The following is a 27,620-nucleotide window of genomic DNA, read 5'->3' as shown; positions in this document are numbered from 1 at the left end:
AGGTCGGGTCTTACACACGGGGACGTTCCCTGCGCTGGCCATCGAACAAAGACGGCCAACCGCATCGCGCGGCGCTTTCAGATGCACTTCCGCGGGAGGCTGGAGCACGCTTCCTTCCGATATTAAGAAGATGCTGGGAGCTATGCATTTTTGAATCATCTGTATTGAAAACTCATTTCGTTAGAATTGCTTTTTGTGTATAGTATGTTGTCCTTGCCCTGCATTTACGATTGGCATTGTTGGCTACGTACGGTGCAAAAGAAGTTCAACATACATGCATGTTGAGTGCGGAAAGAGTGTATTACCTCTTTCCCTCCCGTCCCGCCTGCCTCTCCCTTTCCCTCCCATCCACGGTGGTTCGCTAATATCATCACGATTCAATACGAGAACCGGCTCTGTTTTTTTACATCGCGGTGAATGGTAGTGCCTCCGGTGGCTGCATCGGTGACACGTTAACCCCATGACATTCACATCGCTAACGTAAGCGTCGGTAAGGAACGAATCGAAGTGTGCGTTTGGTTCGTGCCATGCCGTGCAAGCGGCGTGTGGCCGAATCAAGCTCCGGCTCCTTGTGTACGCACCGTTGCGTTCTCGCCCGGTGATCCGGAGCGCCGAGCTCGCATTCCCGCATTCGGGCCCGGTGGCAGGAGCACCGCTCTTTTTATGCCGGCGAGCCACCACGTTTAGCGACCGAGCGCCCCCAGCTCCGTGCAGATTTTTGGGATGCGGAGTCCTTCGGTTGATTTTGCGGGAAGAAACGCGTTCCCGTCACGCGTGCGGCAGATGAAAAACCGTGGATGCCGTGAAGCCAAACCTGTTCAAAGTGCGACTTGTCTCGCCGCTGCTCGTTTTGTCATGACCGCGCTTCATAGATATTTTTCTTTATTTTTACTTCAAATCCTTTTTCTCATTTTAACAAAGCCCTCCTGTAAATGCAACCGATCTCCACGTTCGCCTTTGAGGGATTCTCAGGTTGTTTATGTCGGCACCAGAATTGTAAAAGATTTCATGTTTGCGTGTAATGCAGAGAGATTCCACGTAAAATCTCCGCTGAGGGCAGAACGCATTTCGGGGTTTTTCATCTGCAAGTTTTCCTTTCCCCCTCCCCAAAAAAATTGTGTTTATTTTGGATTCAACAAAAGGAGATGGCCATTGCCAAACGTGGCGAGTTTAGTCTAGAGCCGACATTTCTCAGTCTCTCACGAGTTTAATCATCTTCGTGTTTTCTCCCATAAAAAAAAAAAACGTTTTCCTTGAAGCCCGCTGTGCCGCGCGCTCTCTCTTTCATCACCTTCATCCCAGGGTCACGTTTGACCTTTTACCCCCTGTGATCTCCCCCCCCCCTCCGACTCCTGCGCAGCATCGGAGCCCAACCTGAAGTTGCGGCACCGTCTGAGTAAGAAGGGGGCCGACCGCTTGCGGGGGAGTCCCCTACTCCGCCGGAAAGACGGGGGGCTCCCCGCTGGGAAGAAGCGACCGCACGAGGCCACCGGTGAGAGCCTCCCTGACCCAGCCCCCCAACCTGGCCATGATAGCTGCCCCCCCCCCCCCGCCTCCCCCTCGCCCCCTCCCCTGACACTTCCAATTGCGAGAGCCCCTTCTCCCTCGTTATGTCCCGTGCGTTCGCTTGCTTTCGCTTGCTTTCCATCCCACCAACTCCGGTCATCCTCCCAGCAGGGGCTTTTGGCTGGCCATCGAACAAAGATGGTCATGGCATCGCACGCATTCAGATGCGCTTCTGCGGCCGTCTGGAACGCTCTTCTTTCCGATATTAGGAAATCACTGGAGCTACCCACTTTTAATTTCATATTGAAAACGCATTTCTTTAGAACTGCTTGTTGTGTTTAGTTTGTTGTACTCCCTCGCACCTCCGATTAGCACGGTTGGCTACATATTGTGAAAGAAGTTCAACATACATACATACACACATAAAAGCCTTCCTACTGCCCAGGCTGCTAATTATTTGGCCACCTTCATGATTCGGTGAATTGTTTGATTAGGAGGTTTGAGATTTGACTCGACAATCGGTGCTGCTTGTTTACCGTCGTCGTGATTGTAGACCGCTGCTCCAGCCCTTGCGACCCCCTCCCTGCCACTGTTGTGCGCCCTTTTTATCAATTAACAATGTCTTCTATTCGCATGCAAATGGTTGGTAATCACGGAGAGTTGGCTTTTTTGCGAGGACTGGATTTGAGAGATGCTGATGTATGACGGCTCTAGTGGCTGGAAGGGTTTATGGGAACCAGTTCACACATAATCGATTCTCACGTGCACCATTCAATGTGGGTATGACAAGCAGCACAATCGGACTTGGATCGATTGAGTCCGTCCGTACATCCGTGCGTCCCTACGCGCCCGAGGTCAGCAGAGGGCAGTGCAACAAAACCCATTGCTGTGTTGCACCGAGTTACAAAGCGTCTGCCCCTCCCCCCTCCCCCGCCTTCACCAACCTGCTCTGACAAGCTTGGTGAAGTATGGTCAAACAACCCCAATGAACCAACCGCACCGCATTGGGAAGGCCGTCATCCAGCAGTGGATTGCCCCGTACAGTTGTTGCATGGTTACAAGCCAGCTGTGTGTGCACGGGCCCTGTCAGCAGAGGGAGCCACGTGCTGTGGCGTGCGATGTTGAATGTGTCTGCCGCACCTCCCACACACCCCCAGCCACCGATGAACACAAAGATAAAGATCCCCCGTATATCCCCAACGGACTTTTGGGGCAAGTGCTGTTGGCGAGCATCTACGAAGGCCAGAACGGCACGCGAGGGGGCGGGTGGGTGGCCAGCAACCACGTCCGGCCGCCTTCGTCTCCCTAGGGGCGATTGTTTAAACATCGCACCAGGTACTCATTTGAGGCTGAGTCGACCTGTGGGAGGCCCAGGACCACTTAGAAATGTCGCCACAACAAATAAAAGGCGCGCACGACGACGCACGCTCGAACAGGCGCGCGGCAGGCCAACGGCCATGTTGGTTGTGGCGCCCCCTTTGCCGGACGAGCACCCGGGCTCCGCCGCGGTTGAGACGCCGACTCCCTTTTGCCTCCCCGCGTTGGGCAGAGGCCTCCATGAAGGACGCGGCGGTTAGCTCGGGACCGGACTCGCCGAGCAACGGCGTGGAGAACGGCCTAGGCCCCCACGCGCCCTCCGAGGTGAGGCCGCGCACTGCCATTGTGGACGGCGATGGAGTGTGAGGGATGGAGTGTTGAGGACGGATTGCGTTGCGAGTTGATTGCGTTGCGGATGGAGTGTGTTGGGGACGGATTGTGTTGCGAGTTGATTGCGTTGTGGATGGAGTGTTGAGGATGGATTGCGTTGCGAGTGGATTGCATTGCGGATTGAGTGCGATGATGATGGATTGCGTTGCGAGTGGATTGCATTGTGGACGAACGACATGCCCATCCTACAGGCGGTTGCTCCTGGTCACCGCCCCCTGAGCCGCGAGGGCTCGGGCCCTGCTCAGGAGAGCCTCTACATGTCTCCGTCTCTGCCCAACATCTCCCTGGGTCTCCCCGCCAACGTGAGACCCCCCCCCCATCTGCCGCCCTGCACTCTCGCTCCACTCCACGTCGCGTTGCGAGCCGGGGTCCCCTCTGCCTTGCGTCCTGGGCATTTGTGTTTGAATGACCCGGAAATAAATGACGATCCATGGGCTGTCTGCCCATGGATCATGATGACGATGATGATGACCTGGATGTCTTTGCTGGCGTAGCTGCTCTGTTTTACCGAGGATGGGGCTGGAACTTTTGTGTCCCTGTTGACCTAATTGTGTCCATCTACGTGGCTGTGTGTATACGCGCGCGTGTGTGTGTATATAGTGTATTTTGCGTGCGCGTGCGTGTATGACAGTTTCAGCGTGCCTTGTGTGTGTGCATCCATGGCCATCTGTACCTGTGCACATGCGCATGACTTTTATTACATCAATGCATTTGAGTGTGTGTATATATACACACAAGTCGACTCAGCCTCAAACAACCTGGTGCAGTGTGTAAACATCGCCACTTGGGAGACAAAGGCGGTCGGGCGTGGTGCTTGGCCACCCATCCCCTTGTGTACCGTTCTGGCCTTCATAGGTGCTCGCTAACAGCACTTGCCCCTACAGTCTGCGAAGGCTATACAGGGGATCTTTGTCTTTGGAGCTGTAACGTAGCGGTTAGCGTGCCGCGCTACGAACCCGGCCACCCGAGTTTGATTTCCCGCTCATGGCCAACACCAGTGACAATTATCTGAACCTGGTGTGGTGTGAAAACATCGCCACTAGGGAGACAAAGGCTGCCAGGCGTGGTGATGGCCACCCACCCCCTCGTGTGCCTTGCCGGCCTTCATAAGTGCTCGCTAACATCACTTGTCCCACGGAGTCTTTTAAAACTATACGGGAAGGATCTTTGTCTTTGCTGTTCGTGCCCATCCGGTCACCGTCCTGCGTGCGTGCGCCTGCCGTCTCTGCAGGGCTCCGGCGCTCAGGGAGACCCCGAGGGCCAGCAGCATCTGCCCCACCACCCCTCCCAGAGCCACCACGGCCGGGTGCAGCAGCCGCTGGGCCACAGCCTCTCGCTGCCGCTGCCCTACACGGCGTCGGCCGGTGGCGACGCGGACAGGGGCGGCACGGCTGGCGGCGCGGGGCGGCCCTCCCTGCTGCAGCAGCACCTGCTTGTGCTGGACCAGCACCGCATGCTCAACGCAGGCACGGGCCGAGTGTGCGCGTGCGTGCACCCGTGTTTTTAATCGTGTGTGTGTGTGTGTGGGAAGCGGTAACGCAGGGGTTAGCGTGCTGCGCTACGAACCCGGCCACCCGAGTTTGATTTCCCGCTCATGGCCAACGCCAGTGATAATTATCTGAGCCTGGTGTGGTGTGAAAACATCGCCACTAGGGAGACAAAGGCTACCAGGCGTGTTGATGGCCACCCTCCCCCTCATGTGCCGTGCCAGCCTTCATAGGTGCTACTACTCGTTAACGGCACTCGCCCAAGCAGTCTGTTCAGGCTATGTGGGTGATCTTTTTTTTGAGCGGTAGTGTCACGATTAGCGCACTTCGTTATGAACCTGGCGACCCGAGTTCGATTCCTGCTCGCGGTCAACATCAGTGACAAATATCTGAAGTGGTCCAGGGTCGCTCATCCAGGTCCACCGAACCTGAAATAAGTGCAGTGCAACATCAACATTGGGGAGACGATGGGTGTGGTGTTGGCCACCTAGCGCCTCATGGTGCTCGCTGACAGCACTTGCCCCAACTGTCTGTTAAAGGCCATACTGGGGGGTCGGGATGTTTGCCTTTTTTTTGCAGGTGTGGGGGGTTTGCCGCTGCCCCCCCGGGGCCCTCTGCTGGGGCCCGAGAGGAACCCCTCACGGCACCGGCCCCTGAGCCGCACGCAGTCGGCGCCACTGCCCATGCAGCCGCGCTCGCACGCCCACTTCCTGGACCGGGGCAAGCCGCTGGGCACGGTGAGCACCGCTTTCACATCGGGTCTTGACCCCGGGGTCAGAATTCTAGATATTATTTGAACCCCCCCCAGTCGGTCGGGGTCATTCAACTTCTCTCCTGTGGTGATGTTGTGAGTTAGCGTATTAGTCCTGGAGCTCAACACAGACAAGAGGCAATACAGACACGACTTTTGGAAGCATTGCGCTGATGACACTAGCCCAAATTATCATCCTACGGGGGCGTGGGAGTCATATTGCCGTCATTGTATTTATACACTGGGGTTCGAATAATATTTATAGCGTGTTTTAATCTTACAATTATTTGTGGTCAAAATCTCATCTCGTACTGGGACAGACGGTCAGGAAATAGTAACCACCATGGCAGATATTGAGGTACAATGGTCAGTTGGTACAACGGGAACGACTGACCGCTACGACAATTAGGCTCGGTGGTTAAACGTCCACAGGGAAGGGGTGTCAATAATGTATCGTATTCTGACCCCAAGCGTGGGCGGCCACGGGTCAGAATTCTACGGGGGGTGTCAAAATACTATCTCACGCCGAGCCATCTGTGCCGGGCGTTCGTCCTGAGTGGTCGGCCTGGCAATCCGCGACAAGCAGCGGTAACCGGCTGTCTGTGCCGACCGTCTGCCCGCGGCTGTCCGCCGGAGCTGTCCGCGCCACACCCGGGGTAGCGGGGCCTCGGCATCACCCGACCCGGTCGCCCCCCCGTGCAATGCCCGGCGGATTCTGCGGCAGCTGCGGTCCCGGTTGGCGTGGGGCTGGGGGCCCGGTGATTTGCGCGGCCATCCTTCGAACGGCCGCGGCGGCCTCTTCAGAAGTGGAAATTGGAATTGAATTTGAAAACGAGCGAACAACCTCGGCCACCTGCGCGATCGGTTGAATTGCACCTGATGTTGCGTTCTAAGCGCTCGTGTAATCCAACATCAAGACCACTGCTAAATGCGCTGTGGGGAAATTAGCAATTCCTACCTTGACCCGCAGATTAGGAATGCGGAGCTGCGGCGTGCGCACTGCATGCGCATGTGGATGTTCCGTAATGTGCACGTGCGAACGCGTGCACGCGCTTGGTTGTTACGGCCGGTCCAGGTGCCTTAGCTCACCCGTGCATGTCAGCATGCGTGTGCGATTGCGAGTGTTTGAGTGCGTGTGCGTACACACTTGCACAGACCGATCGGCTGCCTACTCGCACCCATGCCTGTGTATTTAGATGCATGCATGCGTCTTGCGGGTGTCTGTAAGTGTGTGCGCATGTTTACACCACGCGTGCATTTGTAGCGCAGTGGCGGAGTGCAGGTAGTGCATCTGTCGGTCAACTCAGTCAATCAACCCCATAACACCTGGGTCTGTCCTGTGACCTCACAGCGAGCCTTCCACACTTCTATGTGGTCTCAAACATGCACCTGGCCTGGCAGAAGCGCTGTGGTGATGTCACCGGCGAATGGCGGCTGATGTTGATGATGTTGAGCGCGCGTGTATTGTGTGCGTGTGTGCATTCGTACACGTGTTTGCGTGTGTGGGTGTACCCGTGTGTTTGTATGGGTCGCGTGCTCGCGTACTCTGCTCGCGCTCGTGGGTCACGCCGACCGGCCGCCACATTTCCAGATGACGGAGGAGGAGCTGGCGTGTGCGGGCGGTGGCGGCGACTCCGAGAGGGGCGTGCGGATCAAGCAGGAGCTGCCCGACGGAGAAGGGGATGCAGAGGGGGTGGAGGGAGGCGGCGACCCAGCGGTCAGGCACAGCCAGGTACCCCCCCCCTCCCCTGCAGTCCTCGTGCGCAGCCACTGGGTGTGTCAGTGGCACGCCCCTCTAATGCAGAAAGCACAGCAATAATAATAATATTACCAACAATGCCCTAGGGTGGCTCTTACAATCAATGCCTTTACAGCTCTTGTAGGCAGGGAATGGTGCGTGAACACACATCGCTGAGTTCATGTGGTCTCCTTTGAAAAGTACTTTAAAAAACTACGATGCTCTTTATCCAGGGAAGCCTCGCGGAGTCTCAAGACCTTGTCAGGAAGGTTGCTGCTACTCTAGTGCCTGTCTTCATGTGAGAGCAAACCGGCGAGAGCCCAGATAAAAACCCCACAACGTACACCCAACGAAGATAGGATGGAGCTGCCACCTTCTGGCCACCTCGCAGCCTAAGCCAACCACAACCGGAGTTCCCGGGCAGTCTCCTGTCCGAGTACACAGCAGGTTATTTTCTTAAGTAGATTTGACAAAGTGGTGCCTGTGGGAGAGAGGAGTACAGCAAGTCGGTTACTCTTGAATCCAGTACCTTTTCGAATACAGTCCTGAGAATGAGGAGTGCACGTGTATAGAATTACCGTGTACTTTAGGCCGTAATAGATGGGGTAATGTTCAACACCGTAACAGAGAGTCATTACGAAGCCCATAAAGCTAGGACGGCTGCACCGACAATGCGGGCGGACAGCAAACCATGGTGAGGGCACCGCACAGGCCAGCGCAACCTCATGATGCTGTGCAGCCACCGTGCCCGCGTGCGTGCGTGCGCAGGAGAGACATTCCTTGCGTGGTGCTGTGAGGGGGAAGCGCTGGCCCGAACGGTGACACTCATTATTATTATTATTTATGTGTCACTGCTCGGGACGTCGCGGTGATACAAACCTGCGCTGCTTCACCACTGCCAACACGGCATCTGAACACCCACGGGTCAAAGGTGCAGCCCTGCAAGCGCTCGCTTATGGTACTGCTGGCGGGAGGGACCCTCTTTTCGATGCCCATCTTATTAAGAGAGGGTGTTTTTTTAGCCTTCACTTCAACATTTTTCCAGACGCCTCAGAAGAGGAGACGATATTGTACGGTTGGAGAGTTGCCGTGATCGATGGCCAGGCCATCGATGCCTGGGCTGGCGCACGGCTAAAGCCATCGCCTTTTTGCACGGGGAGCAGTTGAAGCAGCGGCGGCACTTGCTGATGTTTGTGTGGTCTGTTCCGTGTTAGCTCCTAATTAGTGGTTTCAGTCAGCGATCGGCTTATCTCCTTTCCCAGGGGCTAATGCCGAATAAGCCTCCAGAGCCCTTCCTACACTAATAGTGCTTTTCCTAGCATCCCACCTCTCTTATTTTCAATCCAAACATCGTCGCCACTGCTTGTTTTAAGTTCGGCGAAGCAATCTCCCTATCTCTCAAAGAGAAACCCCAACTTAATCCTCTAATCTGAAGTCAAGCGTTTTAAAATGTAGTTCTAATCTAGACGGACCAGAAACGTTTTTGGGCAGGCGGGCGGGCGGACGCCGTTATCTTTGACGCGAGGTCCTTTTCCCATGTCTGGGCCCGCGCAAGGGCCGGTCACTGACGGGGCCGAAGGATCGGCCCGGCAAACACAACGGCACCATTAATAACCCTTCACTTTCTCTTATCGAGCGGCGGGGCAGGTTTCAAATTTCCGAATTCTTTTCTCCCCACAAGCAAGCAAAAAAACGACAAAAATTGGAGCGAAAGAGAAATTGCGCACGATGTCGTTTCCGCTTTCCATAAAACCGCGGGGCTAGTTACGGTTTTTCTCCTTTTTTGGCATAAATTGATGACCGTGCGCGGGGAGGGCACAAGAGCGGCACTGTTCTCGGGGCCATACCGGGACCGGCAGGGCTTGCCGGGCGAGGGCCGCCGCCGTCTTGACAAACTAATGGGGGGGGGGGGGGGGGGGGGCCTTACACGAGCCGCTGGCAGGGCCCGCTCAACGGCCCCTCTTCCGCCGCGCAATTATGTCAGCGGGCGGCGGTAATTGGGCGTGCGGTGCCCTGCGAGGGCCCTCGGCCCCACGCGTGAATGCACCAGAATGACCCCGCGTGGCCGATGGCGCGCACGTAGCCGCAAAATCGCTTGGGCCTCCACGCCCACACGTCGCTCCCCTGCCCCCCCCCCCCCGCCACTTCGTCAGAGGGGTATGTCTTTAATTAGGGTCCGATCCCCCGCCCACCCCCCCCCTACTGAGGGGGATGATGCGTCCATCCCTGCCGGCAGGAGCAGCTTAGCCCGAGTAATGGGCTGATCGTGGCAGGGGGTGGTGTGGGACTGAAACGGTGTTTATGCAGCAGCTGGAAATAGCGCCTGCCACTGTCGTCATGTTGAAAACTAATTAAAGGAAAATGTTTTGTTTTGTGAGCGCGTCCCCTTAAGCGCGGCGATCAGATATCGGGAGACGTGGCGTTGCGTTGGTGTGGGGCCGTTGGTGCTTTTTTGCGTCAGCCGGGCTTTACGACCGGTGCCGTTGCTCGTGCGCACCCCGGCAGAGAGAGGTCACAGTGGCCTCTGTGAAGCAATTCATTCGTCCCTTTCATGCAGGGGGCGCCTGCTCCTGGCATTCTCCCGCGAGAGCCGCTTGCCACTGCAAAGCAGTGACGTTTTGAGTCGCCTCGTCAAAAGACCCCACAGCAAGCTCCCTGATCAGTCGAACGATGGGGTGATGTTCGTCTCCTTCTAAGCCAGTGGTGGAAATTCCTAGTTGTCGTGGTGGAGAACAGTCTCACCCACAGGGTGACTTCCGTTGACCTCCTTAAAAGTGGTTAGTAGTTGTATCTGCTGCGGAGAGGTTGCGTTGCGTGACGCTCAGTTGACCGCCGACTATCATTTCAAGGGACACTCAGACAAACCGACAAACACAAGGACACATGCCGACTTGTGCGTGCGCACACAAACGCACACGAAGCAAGACCAAGATCCCCCTTATTGTCTTTAACAGACTGTTGGGGCAAATGTGATCGCCATTAAGGCCTGTACAGCACACGAGGGCGTGGTGTGGTCTCCGCACCATGCTCAGCAGTCTCCATAGTGCTGATGTTTACTCTCAGCCCCAGATTCTCAATTCAGGCTGATTTCCACCTCAGGAAGGCCCAGGACCAGGTCAGATAATCGCCACTGATGTTGGCCGTGAGCGGGGACCGAACTCGGGTCACCAGGTTTGTTGCGCGGTGCGCTTAACATTTAACCACCTGATGAGATGAAGAGCATTCGGGATAGATTGCGATGCCACTGGTCAGAGTAGCCAATCGCTGAGCGGTCACGGCGGCGGTGGCGACAGTGGTAGTGGAGCCGATTGCTCCGGTCAGCGTCTCCCGACATCCCTGCCCCAGTGGCGGGGTGACAAGGGGTCACGCCACCACCGCCCACCCCGCTCCTCCTGCCAGTGCCACTCCTGCGGCAGCAGATATCGAGTTCCTTGGATCCAATCGCCGCCGATTGAGCTGATCAAAGCGCCGTTCTGCCGTGCTTGCCCGTAAGTGGAGAAGCGTCACGTTTATTTTTTTTTCTCCCCGGGCAGAGACAGGAACTGTATCGAGCGTGGCGCATGCAGCGGGCGCGTTGCAAGGCGGCCCCGCGCCCGCACTGTAATTCCCGGGCCACATGCCTGGACCTGTCACGCGAGGTTTTATGCCAGAAATTTGCCTGCTTTATTGGAGCACGTTTTTTTTGCTCTAGTTTTTCAAACGAGAAACATGTTCCTTTCATAAATTGTCTTCATTGTCTTATTCAAATTCTCTCCTCGCTGCGGTTCACACCGAGCAAAGCGGCAGAGGTAGCCGCTGTCCGTTTCCTGCACGTTAATTGTTGCGTTCAGCCACGGGAATGTTCCCGCAACCCCGGGGCCGCTGGCTGCCGTAGCCGCGCAGCCTTAATAACAATCTGCCCCTTGCTGGTGCTGAAACGACTCGGCTTTAATGGAGCGCTGCTCCCCCTGCTCTGCCCAGGAGACCACCACCCCCCCCCCCCCCCCCCCCCCGCAAGCTCGACCTGGGGGTCTGCCTCTTCTCCGAGCAAGAGCCACCCCCACACGACCCAATGGGCCCTTGCCATTCACACGAGGAACCTGCCTCCTCTCAGATCGTGGACCCCACCGGACGGGTTCAGGGGCCACCCGCAAACCGGGGTCGAGTGCCGCCCTCCCTGGGGGGCACCGGGCGCTACCGCTAACGCCGTTCCGCCACCCCCCCCCCCACCCCCGGTGACCGCTCGTGCTGCCCGTGTGCCCCCCTCTCCCTCCCCCCCCTCTCCCACCGTGTGCCCAGGGTCTCCTGCTGGAGCAGCAGAGAATTCAGCAGCTGCACCTGTACCAGGCGCAGCTGGCGGCGTCGGGGGTAGCGGCAGGGCTGACGGCGCACCGCCCGCTCATCCGCACGCGCTCCTCGCCCGCGTACACCAGCCTGGCGCCGGCGCCCGAGCCCCCACGCCCGCTCCGCTTCACCACAGGTGTGCGGGCACGGTGGCGGCGTCGGTGATGTCGCCGGTGGTGCTGCAGTGCCATCGCACGCACACGTTCATGCCTGACCTGTGCGTGCCTTTGGGATTGATATAAGGGATGCACGTCAATGAGTGCCTCTTGTAAAGCAACTGTTCCCACACTGTTTCTGTACATTTTCTCTGGACGCACGATATAAAGGCTCGCGTACGTTCCCTACCCGCGAGTAGAGACCCGCGGCTCCCTGCCCCTGTTCAAGCCCAGCTATTGTAACTTGCTTTTGTAAATTAAATTACTGAAAGAACCAATTACTGAAAGAACCAAGAATAAGTCTACATTATAGACTGCCAGTACGCTCACTCAGTTTAATAACCATTGCTACAGTCTACATTATAGACTGGCAGTACACTCACCAAACTTAATAACCAGGCTACAGTGTAAATTATAGACTGCCAGTACACTCACTCCGATTAAGAACCAGGCTACAGTCTACATTAGTGTTTTTTTGTTTTTATTATTTTTATTCACTTTATTTTTTATTGTTTTTCTATCTACGTGACTTTACCGAAAGAACCAAAGAATATGAATTTGCTTTTGTACATCGCCCTGAGATAGGCCTCGGCAAGGAAAGGTAATTTACCCTTTTTACCGGGTAAAAGGGTAAGGTAAATGGTAAAGGTGTCGACATGCCAAGGGGTAAGGTAAAGGGTAGGGTAAAGGTAGCTCGGAAGAATTACCCGGTAGGGTAAAGGTAGCGCGAAGTATTACCCGGTGAATACGGTGCCTTGTTTACCGCTAAAAGCTTTGTGGTGCAGTCCGTGGCTTCCATTTAATAAGTAATATTTTTTTTTTATTAAAACACACTCTTATGAAATGTACTAGTAATGGCAGAACTCCACGACTCCAGGAAGTGGCCCCGAAGCTTGCCCTAACGTATGGGACCGTGGCCAATTACAGCCAACGTCAGTTGACAGTGGACAATTAGACCCAAGCCGAAACATAACATGTAAAAAAGAATGTTTAAAAATATATTTGTTATTTTTAATGATAGAATATAGTATTGTCATCAGTATGACATAAGTATACCAAGTTTGCAGTCGATACCACATTGGGAAGTGGGTTAAAATTGAGTTACAAGATTTGAGGATACAACAACAACAAGCGTGTAAAATTGGAATCATTGAGAGTATTCTATGTGACTAAAGCGCTCTACCTAGCATTTACCGTTATAAACCTTTTCATGTGTAGTAGTACCCCAGTAATTACCCTGTAATCGGGTAATTTGTATGGGGTAAGGGTCATAGGTAGGGTAAAGGTAGGCTCGCTGCTTTTAACCTTTTACCTTACCTGCTGAAGGGTAAAAGGTAGGGTAGAGTAAAGGTAGGCTCGTTGTTTTTACCTTTTACCTTACCTTGCTGAGGCCTACCCTGAGATGCGGGCGCGTCTCGACGCTGTGTTGACCCGCGTCGTGCTGTACTGTATTGTGCTGCCCGCCCCCCCGGTCACGCATGCAGGCCTGGCGTATGACACGCAGATGCAGAAGCACCAGTGCAGCTGCGGAGATAACACGTTCCACCCGGAGCACGCCGGGCGCATCCAGAGCATCTGGTCGCGCCTGCAGGAGACGGGGCTCGCCACACAGTGCGAGGTGAGCGTCTTTGACGTCAGCCGTGTTCCGTCCACTGCTGGATGGAAGGCCCTCCGCTAAAGCCGCCTCCGCCATATTTCGCGGTCCTGTGATCTCAGTGATCTGTCACCTGCCAACGAGTTTCGTTTGTTGTCCTTCTCCCATACCTCTGATTAGCATGGATGGCTATGGATGGTGCAAAAGAAGTTCAGCAGATATGTACATTGCTCCGTCCCCACGGTGTACGTATTCTCAGACGTGTTTGTTCCTCTGGCCTGCCACTCATGAGACTTGTCCACTGGGGATTGATGCTTCAAGCGATACATTCTGCCCAAGCCCGTTGGCTTGTCTTTATAGCCATTATGATGTTGCAGACTAGCGTATGTGAGTGTTATTTGGGAGCGTTAGTGCAGTGGTTTAGCGCATTGCCCAACAAACCCGGCGACCCGAGTTTAATTCTCACTCGTATATTTGTACTAGTCCCGGGCCTCCCCTAGGTCAACTGCTCCTTCAATGAGCACATGGTGCGTTGTATTGACATCAACAGTCGGGGAGACAGATACGTCTCGGGGTGGTGCTGGCCTCGCCCAAACGCTTTGCGTGCCACGCAGACCTTGACATCCCTTAGCCCTGCAGCCTGTTAACACTGTTAACGCTGTGCCGGCATACCCACGCACCCGTGTGTGTGCGCGCTTGTGCGAGTATGTGCGCATGTCCTGCGCACGTGTGTTCCCACGCTCGAGGTAAACGCGTTCCCACAAACCACTCGCACCACTCGCTCCTTGCGGCGCCTTTCATTTGTGGAAGCGCGAGGTTGTTTGGGGCAAAGGTGAACACGGCGTCGCGTTTCTGGGTTTTCGCCCACGACCGTCGGCCTAATTTGTCAAAATTTCGTTCAGTGGCGGCACCTTGCGTAAGAGTGTGCAATGCACGTGTGTGCTTGTGCACTCATTCATACACGTGTGTGTGTGTGCGTGTTTGTGACATCTAAACTGTGGGGAGCGGCAGTGTAGCGGTTAGCGCGCTGCGCTACAAACCCGGCGACCCGAATTCGATTCCCGCTCACGGCCAACACCAGTGATGATTATCTGAATGGGTCATGGGCTCCTCAAGGTCGACTCAGCCTCAAATGAGTACCTGGTGTGGTGTGTAAACATCACCACTAGGGAGAAAAAGGCGGCCGGGCATGTGGTGTTGGCCACCCACCTCCTCGTGTGCCGTGCCGGCCTTCAAAGGTGCTGCTCGCTAACGACACTTGCCCCTACAGTCTGTTAAGGCTACACGGGGGGGGGGATCTTTGTCTGTTGCCTTTGCCGTAGCGCGTACGGCCACGGAAAGCCACGCTGGAGGAGATCCAGTCGGTGCACTCCGAGCGCTACACTCTGCTCTACGGCGCCAGCTCGCTCAGCCAGCACCGGCTCGACAAGAAGCTGCTCGGTACTGCCACGCGTGGGCCGATCCCCCGCCCATCCCAACTGTGCCGTGCTCCCTGTGTACCTCTACCGCTCCCCCCTCCTCCTCCTCCCTGCGTGCGGCTCACCCCAGCGCCGCCCCCCTCCCCCCACTGTGCATCTTGAGCCCCCCCCACTACTCACCCCCACCTCTCCCGCAGTAGCCAATTTTGCGGCTCTCTCCTGCCTTCGCTTCCTTAGCTGCCGCCCCTCCCCCACCGCTGCTGCTCTCTCGGACTCCTTCCGTTCTGCTGTCGCTGCCCGCTCGTGACCAACGCCGCTGCCGCCAGGCACGCGCGGCCCGGCTGAATTTGGCTTATTTGTCGCCTGTGGTAAAAACAAATAAAGATTAAAAAAAACCAAGTCAATCCCCGAATCTCGGATTTTAAAGAAGCCCAACGCGAGCCAGCACCTGAGTGGGTTATATTGCGGATGCGTAATTGAGTGTCAAAACTTGCGTTGCAGCTGCCGTCACGAAAAGCCTGTTTTTCATATCTTAAAAAATTATTGAGGAGCTCTCTATAAGGAGTTCCTACCTCGAGGGCCTCCACCCTCCGCAGGCCCACAGGCCGCGCGTCTCCCGTTCTACATGACCGGTCGGTCACATCGCCGGCGCTCCCCCGTCGTTCCCGTCCTGCACCGCCCCGCTCCCTCCCCCGCCCGCGTGGCCGCGTCCTCCCCGGGTTAACGCAACACTGCAATGCCCAAACCACCATTGTGGTGTTCAGCTTGGCCTCCCTCCTTCAAGCCAGCTCAATGTCTGTCGCGCCCCTCCCGCCCTGCTGTTCGCTTGGGGACGACCGCTGCCACACTCGTGGTCGCACGAGTCGCTCATTGTTTGGGGGGAGAGAGCTCCTCGGCAAGAATCCTTTCCCCCCCCCCGCTCTCCGTTCCCCCTCTCTCCGCCCGCTTGGTCCCAGCTTGGGTTTTACTATCGGCGGTGTTTTTGTTTCGGTCTGCAAACTTAAAAAAACACAAATAAACGAAACGCAATACTAAAATAAACGACACGGCCGCTTCCCATCAAAATGGCCTCCTCTGTTCTCTCGGCGATGCGGCTTTTGTGGTTCCCGTTTCTCTTTTGGCAGCTCCCTTTAGAGAAACGTTCTTGGTGAACGCCGGTTTAGCGGCAGGCCGAGGCGTGCGCCGCCAACAGCGCCGCACCGCGCCTACGGCGACGCCGACCCGCGCGATAAACCAAATGACGGTTTCGTTGAAACGGCGCGTCCGTCCGTCTCTGTACCTCCCCTCTCCCCACCCCTCTCGCCTCTCCCCACCCCAGGGCCGTCATCTCAGAAGACCTTGGTGATGCTGCCATGCGGAGGCCTCGGGGTGAGTTTGTAATTCCTGCCAAAGAGCCTGAGCGAGAGCCCGCGCTGCTAGGCTCAAGGGTCCTTCAGGGGAACCTAACCACGTGATTGGCAAAGCAATTGGACCTGCCACTCACCCGGCCATGCCTCGTCCTGATGGGTTAAATGCATGCTCCCGGGTTTCTCCGAGAGAGATCAAACAAGGTATTTCGTGCTCCCTAGCTTATTGCAAAAACGGCGATGGAGCGAAGTGTGGGAACGACTCGGCTCGCAGCCCCGGTTTGGGAGCTCTTCCCAGTTGGATTCAAATTCTTCTGAATCCTGCAGACAATCCCGAATTCCACTCTTCATCACCCAGGCTGCTCCGTCTTTCCGGTTAGCGTTCCCGTCATGCCGGCCCTATGATTGGCGCATATAATGGTACCAGCCTCTTTGACCTCGACACGGCTAATGATGAATATACAAAGTGGGTGCGACACGTTGGGAGAGGATTTGGCTTCGCCTTGTGTGCGTGCATGCGTGCATGGGTGCGTGCGTGCATGCATGTACGTGTGGGTGTGCGTGCGTGGGTGTGTGTGTGCGGGTGTGCGCTCGCATACTACATTTCTAAAACATTTGCGTAACGTGCGCTTCAGGGTTTGGAATGAGGGGAGGGGGGGGGGCGCCCTGCGACTCGGCGTGTGCTCTCCGACCGTGGATTTGTCTCATTACGTGTGGAAACCCAAGTAGCCGCTCTATTCGGGGACTTGAAATCCACTTAGGTTAGACATTGCTAAATGAGTGCACCTTGGCCGAGCCCCAGAGGAAGCTGTAAGTGCGTGCGGAATGAACTCACCGTTGGGGGCTTGCGAGCTGGCGAGTTCACCCGTACTGTGCATGCCACACCTGCGCGAACCCTCGCTCACCCCCCGCTCACCGCCCGCTCACCCCCCGCTCACCGCCCGCTCACCCCCCTCTCACCCCCATCCACTCTCGCCGCTCGCCGCAGCGGGAGAGGAGTGCGTGTGCGTGCCCTCCCGCGAGACCACGAGCTTCCAAATGCAGGAACCAGAGCCCCTCGCGCCGCACTTGGCCTTGTTTTTGTTTTCGTTTGAGCGGGGATCTTAAACACGATCGGGCGAGCGAGCCAGGCGTGTGGGCGGGGACGGCCGAGGAGACGTTTTAATCTGGAAACTTACGCTATAAATACACTCGTTCGTAATCGTTATGCACGAGGTTGCCTCAAACCGTTGAGCGCGAATTGAATGCCCCCCCCCCCCCGTGCAGGCGAAAATGGAATGTGGATGTAGCCAAGCTAAAAGCTGCGAGGACCAAAATCCAATTGAATAAAATAATAACGTTTTTATCTCATTCCCCTGATGGGTCGGCTTCAAATGGCCGGAGCCAATGTAAACACGCGGAGGCTCGGCAGACTATTTGTTAATTTACTCAGTAATAGGAGGAATCGTGCAAACCGCCCGCTGCCGCTGCACTCCATCTGGCACATGCGTCTTTACTAAACCAAGCTATTTTTATTTTACCAGGTAAGGCCCACCGAGCAATGTAGTTCTTTTTCAGAAGCGACCTGGCCCACATGAAAGCTCAACGAAGCAGCCAAATACCATAAATGCGTCGTTAGTTCGTTACTCAATCCGCTTGTCCTGGTGAGGATCCTGGCGGCAGCGTGTTGAGTAGGGTTGTCCAGACCTCCCTTTCCCTGGTGTCCTGGGCCAGCCCTGGGGCCTTCGTCCAATGGGACATGCCCGACAGATTTCCAGGGGGAGTCTAGCGGGAGGCATCCTTACCAGGTGCCCAAACCACCTCAACTGGCTCCTCTCATTCCAGAAGAGCAGCGGCTCGAATCTGAGGCTCTTCCCGGATTGCCAAGCTGCTCACCCGATCACGGAGAGTAAGCCCGATCTCATCCTTTGTCGTTGCCCAAAGCTCATGACCATAGGTGAGAGTGGGAATGTAGATCGACCTGTAAACCAAAAGCTTTGTTCGAGAACTCTGCTTCCACTTCACTACCACAGAACGGTACAGCGCCCACATCACTGCGGATGCCGCACCGATCCGCCAGCCGATCTCGCCGCTCCCACTTACCATCACTCGCAAAAGAGACCCCGAGGTACTTAAATTCCTCCACTAAGGGCAACTGTTCCCCCCTCACCTGGTGACCACACTCCATCGTCCCCCGGGAGTGAAGCATGCATGTTGATTCTAAATATCGAGGGGAAAACCAGAGAAAAATCCACGTGATCACCTGGAGAGAAACGTGCAAACTCTAAATGTACAGGCGTTCGGGTTGGGATTGAACCCACGACCTCCTGTATACCTGGCGAGGTAGTTAACATCTTGCTACCATGGCAGCCCGCGGTTCTTGAGCGATCCTGCATCTCTCTGTAACACGCAAGGTGCTCAGTAACTCGTGAGGCGCTCGGTAACTCGCGAGGCGCTCGGTAGCTCGCGAGGCGCTCAGTAACTCGCGAGGCGCTCAGTAACTCGCGAGGCGCTCGGTAACACGCAAGGCGCTCAGTAGCTCGCGAGGCGCTCAGTAACTCGCGAGGCGCTCGGTAACTCGCGAGGCGCTCAGTAGCTCGCGAGGCGCTCGGTAGCTCGCGAGGCGCTCGGTAACACGCAAGGCGCTCAGTAGCTCGCGAGGCGCTCAGTAGCTCGCGAGGCGCTCAGTAACTCGCGAGGCGCTCAGTAGCTCGCGAGGCGCTCAGTAACTCGCGAGGCGCTCGGTAACACGCAAGGCGCTCAGTAACTCGCGAGGCGCTCAGTAGCTCGCGAGGCGCTCAGTAGCTCGCGAGGCGCTCGGTAGCTCGCGAGGCGCTCAGTAGCTCACGTACTCATTTCTGTCGTTGGAAGCAGGCAGGGAGACGTTGGGGCCGAGGCCCAGGCCTGCATGACTTTGCCGGGAGCCAAGGCAAACACCAGCATTTTGTGTTCCCTTTGAGTTGAGCGAAACAAAAGAATCAAAACAAAGCTACGTTTTTCATGAGACTCTTCAGGACACGATGTGTTATTTTCCTCCCATTCTTGTCTCCCATCCGTGGCTTTTGCCGAAACCCTCCCCCCCCCGCCTTCCATCTGATCCCCTGCACGTGCTAAATCATTCTTAGTTTTACAGACATGAAAGGGCCCCTTCTCAAAACGACACTTCAAAGTGCACAAACAACATCAATTTTAACGTTTTTTTGTTTTTATTTTTCTTCCAAAGAATCAGTGACAAGCGGTGGCTCTCGGCCAAACCGTAAGCAGTCCCCCCCCCCCCCCTCCCTCCCCATTTCGCGCGTCAGCGTTATTCAAACCCCCCGTTTGCGTCGAGCGAGGACGCGCTATTGGCTCGTCCGCCCCTCGTTCCGATATCGTTTTTTTTTTTTTTTCCCCGTTGTTGTCGGTCGTGCGCCACCCGCCCCGCCCCGCCCCGCCGACGCGGCTCGCAAACAGGGCGCCGGCTTGCGCGCCGTTCCGCCTGGCGCGCGTAATTGATTGGTGGCGCCACGCTCGCTGTTGCCGGCCCGTGCGCCCGGGCGGCGCTCACGGTCCCGCGCGCGTGCGCTCGCGACACCGAATGCAATTATCGCCGCGGGAACGCAAACGGATGGGAAACACATGGGGCCACGGCCACTGCCTTTGCGGCGCAGGCATTCCTTGCCGAGTCCCATTGGTCGATCGACTTCCTTTGTTTGTCGAGTCCTATTGTTGAGCTCGGAGGCTCCGCCCCCATCGCTTGCTCTCGTGGCCCAGGATTAATATCCTGGCGAGTCGAGTCGCTGGGTTTAGGCGTGGCCACCTGTTGTAAGTGAAAGGTAACATTTATATGCACCTATGGCACGTTGGATATTTTTGTTTATTTTCTTGTCGGTGCGCCGTTGGCAAAGTCAACAGTCCCGGGGACCCAAGTGGTGAGCAATCCCCCGTAGGAGAAGGTTTCATCCCGGCGCGATCTCAACCGTTCGATAAAACTCGCGCATTGCACTGCATTTTGTTTGTTCGAGCTTCTGTTGAGCTGGAGGCGGCGCCGTGTGACACACGTTGGCGAGAGATGCCAACATTCGTGTCACACGAGACAGCGCCGTCGCTCACCCGCACCACACTTGACGTCCGCCGACAGCTGCCCCAGTCGCCGCCGCCGCCGCCGCCCGGCGGTGTTTGTGTTGGTTTAGGGCAAGGAACCTTTTTGTTTCTCGTAAACTGCGCGTAAAACGGTGCCGCTCTGCCGCCCCGCTCGAAGCGGGGGAGTGCGGCGTGGGGGAGGGGACCGCAGTTTAGTGTCGAACGCCTCCGCTCCGCCATAAATCACCAAACCTGGCTCTTGCCGCCGCCGCCGCGCCGTTCCGCGGCGCATCGGCGATTTGTCCACGTGATGCTCTCGTGGGGGCACCTCCGGCCTCGATCGTCCCGCTCTGACGCAGCCGCGCCAACGGCGGACGCGCAAACAAAACACGAGAATCGCACCGCAGCCTGGGCCCGTGAACTTTGTAGAGCCGGCTAGGGAATGATTTTGGGGGTTGTAGGGGGGGGTGGGGTGTGGGTTATGGGGTCTGCATGCATGCCCCCCCCCCCCCCCGCCCTCCGCCCTCCCCCTGCTCGTGCCCCCTCCTGTCTCCCTGCAGGGGGTGGGAGCCGGGCCCCCACAGGAGGTCAGATTGACGCCATCTGCCACAGGAGGCCTGGACTGTGGGGGGCAGGGGGCGGGGGGAATGAGGAAGAGGAGGAGTTCATGGGGATCTCCTACGTGGTGGGGGTGGAGGACTCATTCTGTTCACATGAGCTTGGCGCTTGGCCTTTGATGATGGCCCTGGGTTTGTTTTTGTTTGTTTTTTTGGCTTCTGTCCGCACAAAGAGAAACGCGTTTTTCTATTCTTGAGCGTTTTTGCTCTCTCTTCGACGACGCACGTTTCGAGGAAGAATTCTTTCTGGAATGAAATCATTGTGTGTACGCGCGCATGCTTGCGCAAATTCCCATCCCGCGGTTGTTTCAGCATGCGTGAAGTAAATAAATTACAGCTGTGGAAAAATGCATCCTCGGTTTTACAATTTCCACCAGCTGAGTAGCAACGCTAATGCAAAACTAATTTGAGCAAATTTCCTGGGTTTTGCTCACGAGGCTACACAATCCGTAACCTCATTAGGCTGTTGTGAGGTTCTCTTAAGCTGTGCGTGTGTTTGGCCAGTGTGTTTCCACAGCCTGTAAGCTAATCGTGACATCTTTGTGTGTGTCTGTGTAAATTACACGGTGAGCGGTAGCAGAGTGGTTATCACTCCTCGCTACGAACCGAGTTCGATACCCGCTCGTGACCAATAACAGTGGTGAATATGTCAACCGGTCGTGGGTCTCCCCTCAAATGAGTACCTGGTTGCTGTGTGTAAACATCAACACTGCGGAGACAAAGGCAGCCAGGCGTGGTGCAGGCCACCCACCTCCCTCGTGTGCCGTGTTAGCCTTCACAGGTGCTCGCTAACAGCGCTTGCCCCGACAGTCTGTTAAAGGCTCCGCGGGAGATCTTTGTCTTTGTGCGTGTTATTTGGCCTTGGCGTGATGCTGGATACACCAACACTTAATTTGCCGTGCCAGTCTGAATGGCTGCTCACTAACAGCGATTTCCCTAACTATCTGTCGAGCATCAGCACCAGGTGTGCTGTCAAACCACCACCTGCCTCTGTTCCAGGCTCAAGATCTTCCTCCCTTCCTGTGCCCATGACCGATTGCTGCTCTGAAAAATAAAAATGCCTGTACAGTGTCTTCAGATGCAGTCGCATTTGAATGCTAAAGAAATGGAAATAGAATATCCAGTCGTGGTTCTTGCTTAATGCAAGCTTTTGGGCCTGGATTAAGCTTACCGCCGATAACCGGTGACCGCCGCTAACCGCCCGCTAACTCCAGCGCTTTTGTCGTCGTTGGCCAGGTGGACAGCGACACGATCTGGAACGAGGCCCACTCGGCCGTGGCGGCGCGGCTCGCCGTGGGCTCTGTCCTCGAGGTTGCGTTCAAGGTGGCCACCGGGGAGCTCAAGGTGAGGCCGGCGACGGCGGCGCCTCGCGCCCACCGGGAGGCAGCGCAGGGCAGTGGCGGCAAGGCCTGGCAGCCACCGCGAAGACCGGGCCGTGACGGCCATAGACGGGTGGAGTGAGCTAACGCGGCTCGGCCAACCCAACACCTGGCCCCCCTCGTGCATTGTTCTGGCCTTAATAGGTGCTCGCTAACAGCACTTGCCCCAACTGTCACTAATGATAAATGGAGGATTATTGTCCACCTGTGGATACGCGCATGTGTAGTCACGCGCGAGTGTGCCCGCGTGTGCGTCTTGTTGCCAGAACGGCTTTGCTGTGGTGCGGCCTCCAGGACACCACGCGGAGGAGTCTCTCGCCATGTGAGTGCTGCTCGGTGGCGTTCATCTATTACCGCGCGGGCATGTGAGCGGGTGACAGTCTCCACTCGTAACCAAGCGAGAGCTCAATTGAGACTCGAGAGTTCTCTTTGCAAAGGGAGACCTCCTGGTATAGCTGTAGAGCGCCACGGCACGATTATGGGTCGAGTGCTTGTTTGTGATGCCGCCCGGCTGGGTGGGCGATGGTAAATGTGCAACTACAATTTGTCGAGGCTTGCGTTCACGCTACGTCAGACCGTGCATCTGCGCATTGAGGATTTATTCAAATGACGTGCAAATTATCATCATTTGCGTGCACGAACTAGATGGATTGTTGCATCGCAAGACTTGACTGCAAGAGATTGCAATGGCATGAGGAGACCTTCATCCGTCAGTGGATGTCAACGTTATCCAGGGCAAGATTGAAACAAGCCTATTGTTAGCATTACTCCAATTGTTGTTCTGCCGCTGCTTCTGCTGCCGCAGCTGTTGATCACATGGCATCGTGTCCCCCCGCACTCTCCCCCACCCTCCTCTGGCCTTGATCGATTGTCCGCAGGGGCTTCTGCATCTTCAACTCCGTGGCGGTCACTGCACGGATGCTTCAGCAGCGCCTGCACCTGAGCCGCATTCTCATCGTGGACTGGGTGAGCATTGCCCATCACCCCCCCATAGTTACTCCCGTCGCTCATTCCGTATGCTCCCCTGTCCCCTACCGCTCTCGCCCTGACGTACGGTGCTCATCTCCCGTTGCCGCCCCGTTACCTCGCAATGGCCGTTGAGTTGTTGGGACCCAGGGGAGAAGGCAGGGAGAACATGGAATGTCATCCGCTGCTAGTGAAAGTGTCATTCCCGGGGCCCACGAAGCTATAAATGACCATGATTCGAAAGGCACGAACATTGTCCACATTGGCACACTGAGGAGACATCGCATGCGTGAAACGTTAGACGCTGGTGTAAAGTGCTTGTAATGGCAGGCACCAGTGTTAAAGTGTTTAAATTAAAGTGCCTTAAATAGAAATATAAACATCAGTGGAAAAGTGTCTTAAGCTATAAATATGAATAATAGTGCCTTAGAACGCAGACATCAATAGGAAAATACCTTAAATGAAATACTGAAATAGTCGAGGGCCTTAAAAGGCAAGCACCAGTGGCAAAGTGCCTTAAACATAAATAGCGAAGTGCCTTAAACAGCAGCCACCAATGGTGAAGTGCCTCATAAGACAGACGCACACTGCAGTTCCTCCTCACAAGGGCAGGCGCTGAGGCCTAGGCGGAGTTGAGGCAAGAGATTGGCGCGGCGGTTTGACGGAAGGGACGGCATTTGATCTGTTTGCAAAGCCTAAGCCCCGGCAGGAGGCCGGAGATTTCAGAACCGCCGACCCCTCACCCCCCGCGGGGGCCCCGGCCGTGCACAAACAGCCCCGGGGCCCCCGTGGCGCTTGCTGGGAAAATGGCCGGGCCTTCACTAGGCCCCGGCCGTGCCCTGCCATCGTCATTAACTTAAATAAACACCTAGGCTTCCCCGCTTCGTGTGAAGGAGCGTTTTTGTCTCTGGGGCTGATGAGAGCCCCCTTAGTTGCTCGTGCGGCTTTGAGGGTCCTTTCACCCCCCCTGCAGCCTCTGCCGGAAGCGAGATGTTTTCCTGTGATGCCAACTCGGCGATTTATCAGCAAATCCAGTGGCTTTTTGGTTTGCCCTGGGTGAAGGCATTTTGTCAAAACGACAAGTGACGTGTCGAGTGGTTATCCTAGACAACGGGGCATTATTAGGTTCTAGTAGAAATTCCAGGTGTGAATTAAGGATTCTATATCCCTAATAATAATTTTAAAAATCATGCATTAGGCTCCTGTATCGCTTTACTCTGCATAACACTTGGTAAATTACCGACTGATATCTTTAGTATGTATCTTGAGCTTCTTTCGCACCATACGTAGCCGTCCTTGCTAATCGGAGGTGCGGCGGTAGGACTAACAAACTAATCGAAACAACAAGGAGTTGTAAAGAAATTAGTTTTCAATTTAGATTTTAAAGTGCATAGCTCCAGAGGCTTTAAGACGGTCTATCCTGTGACATTTTGAGGTTCGTTTGGTAACTTTCTACTTTAAAGAGTTGGCGACGCTGGGTGGGGTGGGGTGTGAGGCTCAGCCTGGAGATTCAAGTCGCTGGGCACGGTGTGGTCCGGGTAGCGATGGATCGTCCTCGTGCGGCTGATGGGGGTGGTGGTGGACACCTTTTTGGTGGACTCGCCCACACCCACCGATCCACCACAGATGGCACTGAACACCGCGCCCTCGTGGCGCAAATGAGCAAGTGCAGTGAATCACCGTTCCCCCGTTAAGCCCCTATCACGTTCTCTCTGCGCTAATTCTGTGGTGTGGCTTGCATTGCATGTCTGAAAGCGGTTTCATCCTGTCCAGCAAATGAATTACTGGTATTGCCTGTCCTCCTTTTTAAGTGTTGGTATTCCATGAATATTGTTTACTCTGGGCCAAAACCTAAATGTGTTTGTGCATTTTCTTGTGTGTGTCTCTGTTCCCCCATGTACATGTGTATACACACACACATTTGCATGTGTTTGTGTGCTGAGCAGTGGTGCAGTAGTTTGCACACTGCACTATGAACGCGGTCATTTGAGTTCATTTCATGGTTAACTTCAAAGACATTTGGTATCTGAGCCAGTCCTGGGCCTCCCTTAGGTAGAGCAAGCGATAAATGAGTAGCGGGTGCGGTGTGTATACATCAGCACTGGGGAGACAAAGGCGGCCAAGTATGTTGTTCATCGTGTGTTCATCACTTATGTGTGCTTGTGTGTCTTTTTGCTTATGTCTATTTTCTTGCATTTGTTTGTGTCTGTTATTGTGTTTAGGCATATGTTTGTGTTTTAGTGTCCATGCGGATGTTTGTGTCGCGTGTGCGTGCCGTCCGTGTATCCGAGCAGATCGACGCATGTTCGTGTATTCGTGTGTATGTACGTTCACGTGCCGCGTCTGTTCGAGCGCGTGCGTCTGTGCTTTTATTTGCGCGTTGCGTGCGTGTTAGTGTGTTACTGTGCACGTCACGGTTTAATTCCCACGTGTTCACGCGTGTGCGTGCGTGCGTGTGCGCGTGCTTCAGGACGTGCACCACGGCAACGGCACCCAACAGGCGTTCTACAGCGACCCCGGCATCCTCTACGTCTCGCTGCACCGCTACGACAACGGGAACTTCTTCCCAGGCAGCGGGGCTCCCGAGGAGGTGAGGCCGCTTGCCCGCGTGCGGGACCGCGTGCGTGCGGGACCGCGTGCGTGCGGGATTGCCTGCGTGCGGGATCGCGCGGGTGCCCCTCAACTCGCCAAGGCCTTGCTCGTCTTCGCAGAAGTCAGAGGTGCGCCGTGGTGGCGAGATGTCAACTACCTCGCCCGTTATACAGGAGGTCGTGGGTTCCATCCTGACCCTGACTCCTGCTGTATATTTGGGGTTTGCGTGTCTCTCTCCCCGTGGTCGCGCAGATTTTGTATCCGGGTCCTCCAGTTTTTCCCTCAACATTTAGAAACGTGCGTTTAGAGTATTGTCTGCTGTACATTTTCCACATGATAAGCCATTTCTGGCCAGGTCGTTTCTGAAAAAGAGCTACCATAGCTCAGTTGGCCTTACCTGGTAGAATAAAATTAGTTTAGTAAAAAAAAATGTTTTCACTAGCTCTTTGTTGCGTCTCATCTCCCTGCACTGCTGCCTGGGAGCGCCGTCCCTCCCCACCCCCCGTTGCACCGCGCGGACGTCTCGGTTGGTGACAGCAGAGGCTCACGGGAAGCCAGAACTGTGTTCCTGTCATTGCTTAGCTTTTTATGGCCGCTGTTCCCTGGCAGCCTATGATTACAGCTTTTCTGTGCACTCGTTATGCGCCGTGTTCAGAATCCCGTGTTCAGTTTGTGTTCTTTGAGATGTGAGATGTCTCCTCATGTACACAGTTATTCTGCAGTTGGAGTTTAATTTGTCTTTGTTACTACTTATACAACAACAACAACCGCCATTCGCCACTATGTGGTGGTGATGTCACCATGGCGCTTGTGCCAGGCTATGTGCACTTTAAGGCCACATGAGGTATCAAACACCCGTTGGCAGGTAATGGAACAGACCCAGGTGCCATGGGTTGACTGACTGATATGACTACTTGTATACGTACACTCACAAGCAAATCAGAAAATGTTATTTTGGTTACTATGATAATCATGATGACAATGGTGTCTACAATGATTATGATGATGGTCATGATGATGACAACGACGATAATGACCCTGATGATAATGACGATGACAATATGATGGTGGTGGTTATAACATTGATCACGATGGGTGCCTGTTCCGGCGACAGGTGGGCACAGGGCCTGGCGTGGGCTTCACGGTGAACGTGGCGTGGACGGGAGGGGTGGACCCACCCATGGGCGACGCCGAGTACCTGGCCGCGTTCAGGTAACGGCGCCCGCCATCAGCCGGCAGCCCTGGCTGTTGTCGCGCACGCCGCCACCGTGCCGCCATCGCTCGCCGCCACGTGTCATGGTGACCGGCCGCTGGCTCTGTCGACGAGGACCCCCCCCGCCAAAATGTCAGCCAGCCCGCATGCCTTGCCTGCGCGGAGGCCCCCGGCTCACCGGCCGCGAGATGAAAGCGATGGCTAGTGGTGGGGGCGGGGGGCGGTAGCAGTGGGGGGCGGGGGGGGGGGTTAAGTTCGCCGATTTGGGGCGGGCTGGTGGGGCTGCCTGCTCTTCCCTGGTTGGCTGGGCTGGCCCGGGATGGTCTAGCGCTGCGTTGAGCTGCGCTGAAGCGAGGAGGGGAGAGCTTCGAGTTGGATGTACTTGACACTAATTCAGACCATACGGCTCGGTTTGTTTTCCGTCCAGCCTGGCAGCACGCGGACTGTTTCCAATTTAGCCGTAATCTGCCCGTGCCGCCGGTTTAGCCCGGGGCCTTGCACGCCGCGTTTCATGTGTGAGGACTTTGCCGCTCCCCACCCCCAACCCCCCCCCCCACATCCCTGCCTCTCTCCCTCCCCCCACCACCACACACCCAAGAACCCTCCCCTCCCACAACCTCTCCTGCCGCCTGTCCATTTTAACCCTCACCCCCCCCCCCCCACTGCGCGTTCCCCTGCTGAGAGTGCACACTAATAGGTCACGTCTGCAACAACTGGCCGCGTACGGTTACCGCCGTTATTGCCGTTCCGTAAGCCGGTGCGGTGATTGTGGCAAGGGTCCTGAAAT

At 55.8% G+C, this 27,620-nt stretch overlaps 1 protein-coding gene across 7 annotated transcripts in view; it reads left to right on the top strand.

Moving 5' to 3' along the window:
- Positions 1-27,620, top strand: part of LOC116941068 (histone deacetylase 4-like) — a 113,116-nt gene that overhangs the window by 60,910 nt on the left and 24,586 nt on the right. For all 7 annotated transcript variants that reach the window (XM_032951670.2, XM_032951672.2, XM_076066068.1 and 4 more), the window contains 15 exons: positions 1,361-1,492; positions 3,056-3,147; positions 3,405-3,515; positions 4,445-4,679; positions 5,280-5,437; positions 7,043-7,183; positions 11,468-11,648; positions 13,152-13,285; positions 14,584-14,701; positions 15,998-16,047; positions 21,920-22,027; positions 22,329-22,384; positions 22,941-23,028; positions 25,499-25,618; positions 26,735-26,832. In XM_032951670.2, coding sequence (XP_032807561.1) covers positions 1,361-1,492; positions 3,056-3,147; positions 3,405-3,515; positions 4,445-4,679; positions 5,280-5,437; positions 7,043-7,183; positions 11,468-11,648; positions 13,152-13,285; positions 14,584-14,701; positions 15,998-16,047; positions 21,920-22,027; positions 22,329-22,384; positions 22,941-23,028; positions 25,499-25,618; positions 26,735-26,832 — 1,822 coding nt within the window. The remainder of the gene's footprint in view (positions 1-1,360; positions 1,493-3,055; positions 3,148-3,404; positions 3,516-4,444; positions 4,680-5,279; positions 5,438-7,042; positions 7,184-11,467; positions 11,649-13,151; positions 13,286-14,583; positions 14,702-15,997; positions 16,048-21,919; positions 22,028-22,328; positions 22,385-22,940; positions 23,029-25,498; positions 25,619-26,734; positions 26,833-27,620) is intronic.

This window comes from Petromyzon marinus, chromosome 10 (assembly GCF_048934315.1).
Source record: "Petromyzon marinus isolate PM22_M1 ecotype Great Lakes invasive population chromosome 10, UKy_Petmar_22M1.pri1.0, whole genome shotgun sequence".
Taxonomy (NCBI): Eukaryota; Metazoa; Chordata; class Hyperoartia; order Petromyzontiformes; family Petromyzontidae; genus Petromyzon; species Petromyzon marinus.
Note: the sequence above shows the minus strand (reverse complement) of the source record. Positions and strands in the feature narration are given on the sequence as shown.